Here is a 12,883-nt window from a genome sequence, read left to right as displayed (position 1 = left end):
GGCAAGGCGCATGCGCGGTGCGAATGACGCAAAGAAGTAGCCCACGCTGACGTCGGCGGCGGTATCCGCGAATGATACAACGTGTCTGTCTATGTGCATGCGCGGAGACGAGGTTGCGAGTTTTAAAAGGGGGCGCAGCGCAATTCAGGCGCGAACACACAGAAGAACAAAAAAAAAAGCGCGGGGGCGCCAGTCGTTCTGACAGCTTCGGCGGAGCATCAATATAGTCCGAGCCTGCAGCTGGCGAATACGCGTCCGAAAACGTTTCTCATTCTCGTCAAACTCGCTGGTCCGCGACGTTCGTGATGCGGGCCATCGTCGCCTGTCTCGTTCTTTCCCTCGGATTTGCGGCGGCTGCTGCAACCTCGAAACGTCTTCGCCCTGATCTCTCTTCATGCCATCACAGGAACGCCTCGGGCCTCGACTGGGCGTCGGATCAACTCAAACACTACGCGAAGAAGCACAAGGTGAGGAGCGTTCGCTTACCCTCCTTTCACCCCGAATAATCGTCACGCAAAGTAACCTTTCGTAGACCAGATTTAGGCCAAATCCCCAAGGAGGAGTAACTTTCTGCAAAGGAAAGTTTGATATTCACCTCAATGGAGCCGTACGGCTACAAAGAAAAGCTGTACAGCTTTCTCAGAAACTTCGCAGTTGAAAAATTCGTCCTGGCCCAGGACGAATTTTTCTTCAACTGCGAAGAGAGAGAGAGAGAGAGAGAGAGAGAGAGAGAGAGAGAGAGAGAGAGAGAGAGAGAGAGAGAGAGAGAGAGAGAGAGAGAGAGAGAGAGAGAGAGAGAGAGAGAGAGAGAGAGAGAGAGAGAGAGAGAGAGATAACTCTAATGTGGGCTTGAGAGGTCAGCTGTGCTAGCGGCAGTGCTTGCTACGCCAGATGGGGATGATTACAAACTGCGAAGTTTCTGAGAAAGCTGTACAGCTTTCCTTTGTAGCCGTACGGCTGTATTGAGCTGGATGTCAAACTCCTTCGAAAAGTAAGCGCTATTTGAAGTGAGTGGTTAGCGTCCTGAACCACGAGAGCAGGGTTTTGCTCTGCCTTTAGAGGCAACACGGGCGTTACGGTTGTGGGCGTCTGCTCGTGTAGTGAGATCCCCTGTTAAAGAAGCTTTAGGCTAGGATCGAAAAAAAAAGGACCAGAACGCCGACATATACTCGGGAGATTGTAAGCTATGCGCGGGTCAGGTGGACTTCTACTACATGTTATTGTCGTACTCCCCGCAAGACAGAATCAAAGAGCACAGCAAATGCTAAGAGAAATTTCGTTTAATTAGTGTAACGAATATGGAGAAGTCGGATACCCTTCCTTCCCGAACATGGAAGTGCAACTTCGGGTCGTCCGAAGGCGAAGCCGCCGCGAGAATCCGAGGACTTCTGGCCGACGACTGCGGAAGAGGAGAGGAAGACGAATAGAAGGCACCGCCTTCTCATTCGTCCCTTTCCATTTAGTAAAAGTTTCTTCTACTACTACTACTTCTGCGTGCGTCGACAAGGTGTGCTGCGGCAAAATCAACTTTCTAGTCACCGCTCTGTAGCTCTCAATGTAACTTAGGTATCTTGAAAAAAGTCATTCTAGAATTGGCCACTAGGATGTCTTTGTAATCACCCGAGTTTGATTTACTTTTCGCGACTAGGTGTTTCACAGGGTATTCGCCCCGAGATCGAATGCAGTCGGCCCCTGGCGGCGGCGCGATGAACCGCTCCTTGTGTCGATGGCGCTTTCGCGTCGTCTGCTCGTTCACTTTGCGCGCGGCGCGAGACGCATCCTGCACACGATAAAACAACCAATTTGGCTACTTTTTTGTGAGCAATGACATAGTTACCTGTGCTTCCGAATTTCCTCTAGAAACGCAATAATCAGCGGCCGTTGTGGTTTATTGCGCTGGTTTAATTCCACGAAACATCTTCGCCGTGGTCACCGCTTCAGTGTGAAAAGTGTTATAAACGTTGCTTGACACATGACACTTTTCTTATTGATGAGCGCAATCGTCTGCCGTTTCGGGGACGTCAAAGGGTTCTTTTTGAAGGTGGCGTGGGGATTATTTAAAGGATAAAAGTTAAGTACACAAAACAGGTAAGAAGCGACAAGACCTGTGCATACCCGCGCATTTTCCACACCCTTGCAAAATTGCGCTGTGTCCTTATAGAAAGAAGAAACAAACAAAAACAATTACACTACACACGGCCCGTGCGCTATCGCCCATACATTACCGGAGACGTATTTTACACCCGCGAGCACCTGTGTCATCGAATTTTTCCCGTACCTTTTCGAAAATAAATGCCATTTTTGGGTAGTCGTTGCTCATAGTGTGTTGCTAATCTATTTAAAATACGTTTCTACGGATGTCAAGAGTATTTAGGGAGGATTTCTCGGTAAAATTAAGCAGTTGTGAGTTTGTGTCTGTCTTGTGGCATTACGTGTGTCATTTTTATATATCCCCATTTTCAAATCCCGACATGAATCACCTTGTCTAAAATGCGTTTCACTCAGCATAACCAAATGCCTAATATGGTCACGTCTTAACGTCTTGAGGTGGACGTAAGTTTAAAGGAGGAGGAAAAATCGCGTAATATAATGCACCGTTGTTGCCCACGTGTGTGGACGCTGTGCGTCATGTCTCTGTATTTTTTTCCACAATGCTCGCTTTGAATACCATTTTGAAAACGGTGACTCCCCGGCCTCGTTCCCTACCATGGGGCCAGATCTGCCAGGGACAGGCTGACAACTTACCACGACATTGTCAGTCATTACCGCCTCGCCAGCCGCAAATACCCCCCCTGCCCATTCCCAGCTCACCCACGCGCAGGAACGCACATGGCGACTCCTCCAGACTCACACTCTCCCTTGCCGAGCGGTACTTCACCACATCCACCCCCTCCCTTTACCCTTCCCCCAATTGTCCTGCCTGTGGCACATGCTCCACTGTACCCCATTCATGTGGGGCTCCCTAAAGACCCTTTCCCTCTAATTTCCTCCGATGAGCAGTGGGAGGGGGCGCTGGGTAGCTCTAACCTAGGGACACAACTCTCCCTCGTGGACAGGGCTACGCTAGTCGCCGCCAGGCTGGAGCCTGCGGCCACCCCGACCCCTTAAACCTACTGCAAATAATAAAGTTCTCTCTCTCTCTCTCTCTCTCTCTCTCTCTCTCCTCTCTCTCTCTCTCTCTCTCTCTCTCTCTCTCTCTCTCTCTCTCCTCTCTCTCTCTCTCTCCCCCCTCTCTCTCCTCTCTCTCTCTCTCTCTCTCTCAAAATTCCTGGACAATCTCGGACCAAAAGGGGGTTAATCAGTTTACAAAATACTGGCTTCTACTTGTTGAAGTACTGCTTTTTCACCGCTACAGAACACGACGCCAAGCGTACTTTCGTTTGTAAGGAATACTGATAACCAACGTTTGGCTTTTCGCGTTACACGCGTTCTCTTCTCGCTGCCCTGGGAACGTTGTCAGAACACACCCCCCCTCACCCCCCCCCCCCCCCCGGAAAAAAAAAAAACGAAAGGCACAGAAAACTTTCATCCGTGCCTTTTTTTAACCAATCCTCAAGAATTAAATGCCAAGACAAAGCCGAAATTCAGTTTACAAAACAAAGTAGCTACCGGGAACCCGTTGCGCTGTTTCGTAACGAGAAATAAAAAGGAACGTTTTATTATGCATCTGCAACAAGGAAACTTCATTTGCCATCCTTATGGTTCGTAAGCGACATTACGCAAGAATGCAAACACACCTCGCTGTTCTAGGCCCCTGTTAGATTTTAAAAGGAACGCAAATGGTCAACAGCGCAGCCGTAACAGAAAATATGTGCTCACTGTGAGGTCCCAGAAGCTTGGTTTACACACTGTACACCTGCTTGTTACTTTGCAAGCGTAACTAAACATGCGATGTTGATTGTACTGCGCACGTTAGCAATTTAATTCGCAAGTTCACCGACGACGGAAAGCCGTAAATAACTGATCCGACACCGTTATTCATCAAATGTGCCTTCAGAGTTGCTAAAATTTCATTTGACTAAAGCTGCGCGCAACAGGACCAATTAGAACGGTTGCATTTATATCTCTGCGCTGGTTAATTTATGTTGACTGTAGAACACACAAAAATGTCGTAAGCTCTTAGAAAGAATGTCGGGGCAGTTAAGTGGCGTTACCATTTAAGGGCATCCCACAAATGCAAGAATGCGTCATGCTACCAGTAAAAGCGATTGAAATTGCTGTTGAAAACAGAATTCCAGAGATCGAGGCTTCATGGTTTGTTTCTATTTATGCTTTTATTGAAGGCTCAAAGCCATAGTCTGGACAGATCGAGCTTGCTACGAGCCACGGCGTAAAAGTTCATTGTCATTATTGCGGCTGTTCTGAGATTCCCGCTGGGTCGCCGCTTTTTGTCGTAGTAATGAAAACTTAATGCCGCTTCCATGCTATACATTGAACGTTGAGGAGCCGAACTACGGCATACCACTCTTGTCTGCGGCTTTCGTGCGCACATACGGCGCGAAAAAGGCAGGGAGCGCGTCCACAGTGTGCATTCTTCCGGCAACATGAGAGGTGAGCGGGAAAGCGAAGGAAGGCATCTACTTGGGAAATGTCGACAAAGACTATCGTCTTTTGTTGACATTTGCAAAGGAAGGAGCAGATACCCGGCCATTTTTCTTTTCGGCCATTGGGCCTTTCGTTCATGTGGCACTGTCGGCCATTCATTTCTTGTTTAGTGAGATCAAATTAAATCATAGTTTGCTTCAACATTGGTTCCAGTTTTAAACTGACTTAAGCAAACCTTTAGCGTATTTACCTTCGGAGGAGCGCGACGCGAGAGGGACAACATGATCATAAATGAAATCATAGTTTAGTTTAAATCATTAAATCATTATCCTTTCTGGCAAAAGCTGTAAAAGCATCTTGACGAGGCCAGAGAGCCGCGATACGTAATTAGGCAAACAGCGGCACACGACGGCACTCCAGCAAACCGTTGCAGTAAAACCACAACAAAAAATTGTCTTCCGACATCAGCAGCATATAAATAACCACCATGCCTACGAAAGTTCGTGATGCTGCATACAAATGAAGACGTTCAGTAAAACAAATATATGCACGTCGTGAAGTTAGTTACAACACTATGCAGACATAAATTTTACGCTCGCTATCGGCAAGAAAAAAACAAAGAGAAAACGAAGAAGGCAACGCATTCAATCTGACCGAACAGGACAGACGTGACAAGCAACATAATTGATCGCTCAAGCGGAGGATGCGCAACTGGCAACGTGTGAGTCTGTCACGTCTATCACTCTTAACAAAACAGCTCATTTTATAAGGGTAGTAACGGCTGTATTAACTGACTTCTTACGAACTTTACTACCTCCCATAACGATACGCAGGTCCTGCCACTGTGTGGATGAACAGAGAGAGAGAGAGAGAGAGAGAGAGAGAGAGAGAGAGAGAGAGAGAGAAACTTTTATTTGAGCCACGGTTACTGAGGGTCGGTGGCGTCTGGGCGGAGGCCAGCTGCGACTTCCGTAGTTCTGCGTACCAGGGCCTCCTGAATCTCCTGGTTAGAGCCACCCAACGCCTCTCTCCATAGCTCGCTGCTGGAGATTTGAGGGAAGGGGTCGTAAGGGCAAGCCCACATGGAATGTTCCAGAACCGTTACTCGGCTAGACCGTGCACTTAGTAACTGCTACTTGTTTGACACCAAGCTTCACTGACAGTAACAAAATGCTATTTATTGAACGTAATAACTACAGCACTTTTCCCACTCCAAATCACGATTAATTTTTTTTTGAAAATGCGCGTACTGACTTGTATATGCTAACACTAAATGCATAATTCGGAAATTATCGCTAAAATATTTGATTTTTGCGACAAGCCCACCAACTCTATCAAATGGCTTTCCGCTGCTGGCTATAAAAGCAAGAAGAGCAGATGAATTTCTGAGGTAACTAAGTTTTTCTCGCTCTCCCCGTGCATTCCTTTGGTTTTCTTGCTCAATTTATCTGTTGGTTGTCCAAGTGTGATGTGTGCGTGTTGAATGTGTCAATGTCGCGCTGAACACTCAGCCGATACACATTGCCGCGCGTAGCTTTTTACTAGGTGATGCATGGTCAGTTCGTAAAATCCACTGAGTACCTAGTTTATATGGGACAAGAAAATGGGTAGTGTTCTGTTAGTAAGTGCCACGGCCTTTTTTAAGAGTGTACTTAAATGGCGTGTTTCGCCAACAGCAACCTCATTTCTTCTTGTTGTTCGTTTCTACGCTTGCCAGAGGCAGTTATTGTAACACACAGGCGGCGCTTCCAAGTCCCGAAGGTGAGTCTCGGATAGAGAAAGGAGAGAGAGAGAGAGAGAGAGAGAGAGAGAGAGAGAGAGAGAGAGAGAGAGAGAGAGAGAGAGAGAGAGAGAGAGAGAGAGAGAGAGAGAAAGCTTTAATGAATACTGAACACGCTAGCCCCACAAATGGCGGGGCTTGTTTCTTCACATGTAAGAGAACATAGTGAGGCACAAAAAGCAAATAAAGGTAGAAAAAGTACGTCAAATGAATAGAGAGAGAAGAGAATGGAATCAATATAACGTACTATTACAAAGAGTTGCTTCCCTCACCCCATTTCAGACTTTTATTCGGTCCACGTATTTAGGCATAATGAAATGGTTACTGCATTACCTTAAACTTTTGCTTTAAACTTGCGGGGTCTACGGACGAGTTAGGCTGTACCAGCGACTTTGTTCTACGCTTTCGTTCTGCTCGCGCCTTCATCTACTCACTTGGTTTGCGATGCCGTGGAGAACCAATTCCGCTGTGATCAGCGTCAATCGAGTCAGCACGCCTCATGGCCCTTGGCTAAGCATCTGGGCGTGAAAACCCGAATTCGAATTTTTAGAAGAACAGTAAAGGAATGCGATCCCACTCCTTGCGATAAGCAGTGGCCCTAACCGTATGGTCAAATGATACACCATTTCTTTTCGAGGGCAAAGTCATCCGCTCCCTCTCATCATCAACTATGAGAGGAGCCGATTGAAGCGGTGTGTGTACACGTGTTCTGCGTTCTTGCCAATGTCTTCCAAACAGCAATGGACCCTTATTTTTATCTTTAAACTCCCGGAACTTCCTCTCAGAAAGCCAGACAGGTGACGACGTCCTGGGGCGCCCCTGTCGGCGACAAAAGTAATGTCCTCACTGCTGGTCCTCGCGGGCCCGTGCTACTCCAGGACTTCGCGTTCCTCGACGAAATGGCGCACTTTAACAGGTGAGCTCGCTTCCCGCCGTTCTTTGGTGAGTTTTTGACGGTATATCACTTTGACGGCATCGCTATACACCTAACCACACGCTAACATCCGCTGCTGCATGCACGTTCAACAGCATATCACCAACAATTGTAGTGAGGGAAAAACAAAGGGTGAGCCACGTACATTTTGTTCATTGCGGCGATCTTTGAAAACCAGTTAGCAGACCTCGGCGTTTTTTATAGTTCAGGGTTTCGTTGTCGTTACTAAATGGCCGTGGAAAGCAACCAGAGAAAAAACTCGTTAATTCGAAGTCGGTTAATTCCAACTCGGTTAATTCGAACTTACAGTTAATTCCAAGTGACGGCCTGGTCCCGGCACAGCTCTGGATATTTATATAAGGAAAGCTCCCGATAATTCGAACGGGTAGGTATCCACAACGGTTAGTTCGAACTGGGATCCCCTGGTTTCCATCGCAACTCGCAGAAGTCGCGCTAGAGTGAACACAGGGTGTTGCAAATCGACCCTGCCGTGTACATATAAACGAGATTTCGAGCATAAACAGCATCTTTGTTTCGTCCTTACGCGGCTGGCTGCTCATATGAATGCATGTCGGCGTCTGTTCCTGGCGTACACCTGACTGATCAATTAATTTAGTTTGCTGTTCGAGCTGCATCAACATGCTTTATGAAATCACCTGCCACAAACGTGTAGTAGCGCTTAATTCGCGATAAAGAGACCAAATTAAGGTGGCTTCTTGGTGTTCTGCCCACGCAGTGTGGCGCGATGTCCATTCGTTCTGGCGCCCGCCCGCTAATTCGAACTCCGCTAAATTCCGACAATTTTATGCTGACGAGTAAAGCGCAAAAAGTACCCAAGGGACGAAAGAAGGACACAGAGACAAGCGCTTGTCTCTGTGTCCTTCTTTCGTTCCTTGTGTACTTTTTGCGCTTTAATCGTCACCTGTGGAATACCAACTTGCCCAGAGATCCGCATTAATCAATTTCATGGTCCCCTTTGAGTTATAATTAACGAAAATTTACTCTAGAGACCACCAGACCGATGTTTTATCGAGCTGGGAAACACTGGAAGTTTCAGTAATTTCGAAATTAGCTACCGGGCGCCCTGCATTGTATTGCCGGGGAGCGTACCGGTATTCTGTTTTGGAACTCAGTGGTCCCACGGGCATTCGAAATTCCCGCCACTTCTCTTTATTCCCTCTATAGGGAGCGCATTCCCGAGCGTGTTGCGCACGCCAAGGGGGCCGGAGCCTTCGGGTACTTCCAGGTGACCCACGACATCACCAACTACACCAGGGCCTCAGTTTTCAACGACGTCGGGAAGAAAACCCCGGTGGCGGTTCGCTTTTCGCCGGCCAGTACGTATACATCTTTCCGATAAATATCGTCCGTTGGATTTTCCTGTTATTGGCTTTAAACGGCTTCTGCCCATGTTTGTGCGTTCGTGTGTAAACGAATTTCCGAACTAGTGGCATCACAGGACACGAAGAGCCTGCTTACGTGCTTTGGAGGCAAAATACTGAAGATACTTGCCGACTTCTGTACTCCTACATCAAGTTTGCGATTACCTTCGCTTTTGTGTCTCGGTCTTTGGGCGCGAAGTGGTTATACAGGCTTCCGTAGTGCTGCAACGTCTTTGCGTATTTTTAGGGGCGGAGCACCTTAAGGCCGAGGCTTTTCCGGCGTTCGTGCTCACGGCACAGCACCTTGTAAATCGAAACATCTACTTGAAACCCTGAGGACTACCCATCGGCGTCACCGCAAAGGGCACTCCGCAGGGCTCCGTCATCTCGCCATTACTATTCAATTTATCAATGATGCACCTACCTGACCAGCTAAATGCCATCCCAGGTCTCCGGCATGCCATCTACGCCGACGACCTGACCTTTTGGACTACCAAAGGTCTAGCAGGCATACAACAGGACGCCCTGCAGGAAGCCGTTAACTGCACGGAAACCTATCTGAAAAGATGTGGGCTCTCTATTGCACGGGGAAAATCTGGAATTCTCATACTCAAGAAGCCAACAAGATCTAGACCCCCCGCCGAGACCCCTGACCCTGAAGTGACGCTTCATGGCGCTACCATCCCAAAGGTCGATACACTTCGAGTATTGGGTCTGACGTTTCAAAAAGACGGGTCAGGGGCTGCCACCCTCCAGAAACTACAAAACACTGTCACCCAGTTAACCCATTTAATCAGGCGAGTTACAAGCAAAAAACACGGGTTGAAAGAAGAGGACACAATCAGAATGGTACAGGCCCTGGTAATTAGCAGAATCACCTACGGTACCCCTTACTTGGGGCTCAAAATTGCTGAAATAAAGAAACTTGACATTTTAATTCGTCACATCTACAAATTAGCACTGGTACTGCCAGCCAAGAGCTCCACAGAGAAGCTTTTTTCAGTTAGAAATACACAACACATCGCAAGAATTCACGGAGGCGCGTAAAGCCAGCCACATGGAGCGACGCAAGCTTATCCCGACCGTCCGAGCTACCTTGTACCGCATCGGTTGCGAGCCAAGCGTGGGACCTTGCCTCGGTTACGAGGCAAGGTGCCACGCTTTGAGGGAATACTTCATAATTGAAAACGTCACACGCAACATGCACCTGGTTTACCACAAGCGGTGAAAGGAAGCCAGGGTCAACTCCTTGCGAAAAGCCTACAGCAAGGACAGCTCAACAAGATACGTTGACGCTGCGAGGTACCCGGCACGAACCAAGTGGGCGTACGCGGTTAGTGTGACAAGCAGTAAAGGAGCTGAGTTGCGCTCAGCAACGGTCAATACAGATGACACCGACTCTGCGGAGGAGACAGCTGTCGTGCTTGCCACCACCACAGTACCAGATACCCAAGGCCGGGTGAGCGTCATCACCGACTCGCTACCCGCCTGCCGTAATTTTCATAAGGGCCGTATCTCAGCGATGGCACTTGATCTGCTGCATAAGGCTTCAAAGGCACGGAAAACTCCACTGGATATTTATATCATTTCGACACCAGGTCACGAGTCCTTAGACAGTAATGAAGCGGCAGATACCGCAGCCCGAGGCCACCCCTACTGGGCTTCAACCCTCATAGGCACTCACCACTCTGCCGACAACCGCCCATCCATCACCAAGTGCAGCAGAGACATATTAGAGCACTACAGGCTATCAAGAAGACGATACCCGCCACCCCACCCGAAGCTAACCAAAGAAGAAGCCACACAATTCCGGAGACTGCAGACAAATTAATTTCCGCACGCCACACAGCTGTCCAAAATACACCCCATGCTCTTCAGCTACGACTGCAACTTCTGCTCTGGGACGCCCAACACCCTGTACCACATAGTGTGGGAGTGTAAAGGCGTCACCGAACTACCTCAAGTCATCGCACCGACACAGGAGCAGTGGGAGGTCCTGCTGACAAGCGATGTTCCGGAAAACCAGCGTGGCCTAGTGACCAGGTCCGTTCGAGCTGCAGCTGGCCATGGCATCCCGTACTAGGGACGCCACCCACCATGGATGACCGACAACCATCCCGCGCTCCTTTCTTCCCGTTCAATGGGAGCAATTAACGTTTTTTCCTCCTGTGCACAAAAGTTTCACAAAAGGTTAACAACAAAATAAAAGGTTCAAAAAAGTTACAAAGAGAGGGAGAGAGAGCGAGGTTGAGCAGTTTTGCGCGGCTCCTGGAGAGCCGTGCTGCGCATGCGCGAGGAGCATTGGGTTGGATTGGATTGGATTGTGTTGGGTTGTTAAATTTGTTCTGGCCTTTGTTACTGCGTTTTAGCACGCACAAAATGGCATCCTTCTTACTTTGTTGTTGACATTTCACTCGAAGCTTTGTGACCAGATCTACATTATGTGACATTACCTTTTTTTCTCTTCTGTTTCTTCGTCCTTTGTTGCGAAATATTTAAACATGCAGACTGGTGACACACGCCACAGCTGGGCTGGAGTCTGCGTTCAGCGCGGATGTAGTGTACCTGTCCTACCACCGTGCCGTCACGCGCTCCTGTCACGTGGAACACACTAGTCTAAAGTTTTGTTCTACCGTTGATAACGTGAGGAGAGGTAACGCATTGATAACGCGCTGGGCTCCTTCTTTGGAGACACCGGTTCAATCCCCATAAGAGCCCACATGTGTTTATTTACTATTTTTAAAGGCCAACTTCACTCACAATTTCTACTTCTTCAAAACTTTTTTTTAGTATTGTCTGCCTAAACAATACTTCAGGATACAAAATATGACAGCTGACGGAATACGCGTATCTACGGCGCGAACGCCCATCAAAAATCGGCGATTTTGAAACAGAAAGTGAGAAGAGCGCAAAGCTAAAGTGATGTTGCAGCTGGCCCAGACGTCGATCCAGCGGCCGCAAGCGGCAGGCGTGGCGGAGCAAACCTTAACGCAACGCTACGCTCTCGCAACAGTCCTAGGAGGAAAGCGCCAGCGCAGCTCGACCGGTTCTCCTGGCTGGCCGAAGGAAAAAGCTCCCGGCCGGCCGCATCGTCACTTCCGCTTCATGGATGTTTGGGCGTTTCACCGGCAGGTGCAGCCTCATCCACCTGCGACAGAGCTATTTTAAACGTTTCTAACTAATTAACAAAGCATTCCACGGGGCTACCTGTAATGTCCGAGTTGGTTTGGTGGTAGATACTGTGCATTAACAGTAGATTTGGCCAAGATGAAATTTCAGTGAAGTTGGCCTTTAAGCGGCGGCCATTTTCTGTACCGGATAACAACCACAACGACGGTTTTTCGCCCAACGGTGCAGTTAAGGCATTACCCTTGGGCAGTGTTATATCCATCGTATCAGGTCACGCTTTGTTACAATTCCGGTCCTTATTGAAAGCGTTAGCTTGCGGGATGCACGCCGTAGGATCACCGGGAGCATCGCGAGCCTCGAGCGGAGGATCCACAAATTTGGATGAGCTGCTAATGTCAGTCGTGGGTTTCTGCTCTTTCCCAGACGGTGAGAAGGCTTCTGTGGACACAACTCGCGGTTTTTACGGCTTCGCAATCAAGTTCTACACGGACCAGGGCAACTGGGACCTACTGAGCCTCAACCTGCCGGTCTTCTTCCTCCGGGATCCTTTCCTGTTTCCAAGTTTCGTCCACATCCAGAACAGAAACCCTGTGACCCATCTGAAGGTGAGTTTTACATGTTCTCGCAGTACAGTAACCTCTTGCTTTTTGGAGTAAACGACCATCTAATTTCCAGATGTCACATGTATATTAGGCCAACTGTCCTGTGGTCTAACTGTGCTATCGGTCAGCTATGCTCGTCGGGCGTGCAAACTGGCGGGAGGCTGAATGAGCAAATATTTAACCGTAGACGTGGCGCTCATAGCCAACGGAACTGCGTAATCACAGGTCTTCCGACTTGTCTTGGACGTGCGATCAGTTCATCGGAACGGAATGTACTTGTTGCACATTCATAGGGGGTGTTGGAAAGGAGTGAGGAGGCGCCGTAAAGATAGAATAACTGTATTTACATCAGACTGAATTCCTGCTTAACATGATCATGGCCTCCGAGTGTTCACCGTCTTCCTTCTCTTCTTTTCTCCATAGAGTCCCCGAATTATGTCCTCTTCTTCACCTCGCTTACGTTGCAATGCGAGACACAATAAAAATGCAATAGGGGGAGCTTGTGGCCTGT

At 48.4% G+C, this 12,883-nt stretch overlaps 1 protein-coding gene across 1 annotated transcript in view; it reads left to right on the top strand.

Annotated features, from left to right (window-relative positions):
* The window catches only part of LOC144142628 (catalase-like), an 87,533-nt gene that overhangs the window by 52,606 nt on the left and 22,044 nt on the right, over positions 1-12,883 (top strand). Inside the window, exons 1-4 of the mRNA XM_077674272.1 lie at positions 291-467; positions 7,111-7,241; positions 8,445-8,596; positions 12,194-12,375. Of these exons, the coding sequence (XP_077530398.1) occupies positions 306-467; positions 7,111-7,241; positions 8,445-8,596; positions 12,194-12,375 (627 nt within the window). The 5' untranslated portion in view covers positions 291-305. Of the gene's footprint in view, positions 468-7,110; positions 7,242-8,444; positions 8,597-12,193; positions 12,376-12,883 lie in introns of the transcript that reaches the window.

Source organism: Haemaphysalis longicornis, unplaced genomic scaffold, assembly GCF_048455015.1.
Source record: "Haemaphysalis longicornis isolate Haplotype H1 unplaced genomic scaffold, Haemaphysalis longicornis Haplotype H1 scaffold_6, whole genome shotgun sequence".
In the NCBI taxonomy this organism is placed as follows: domain Eukaryota; kingdom Metazoa; phylum Arthropoda; class Arachnida; order Ixodida; family Ixodidae; genus Haemaphysalis; species Haemaphysalis longicornis.
The sequence above is the reverse complement of the archived record's forward strand: the minus strand, read 5'-3'. Positions and strand labels throughout refer to the sequence as shown.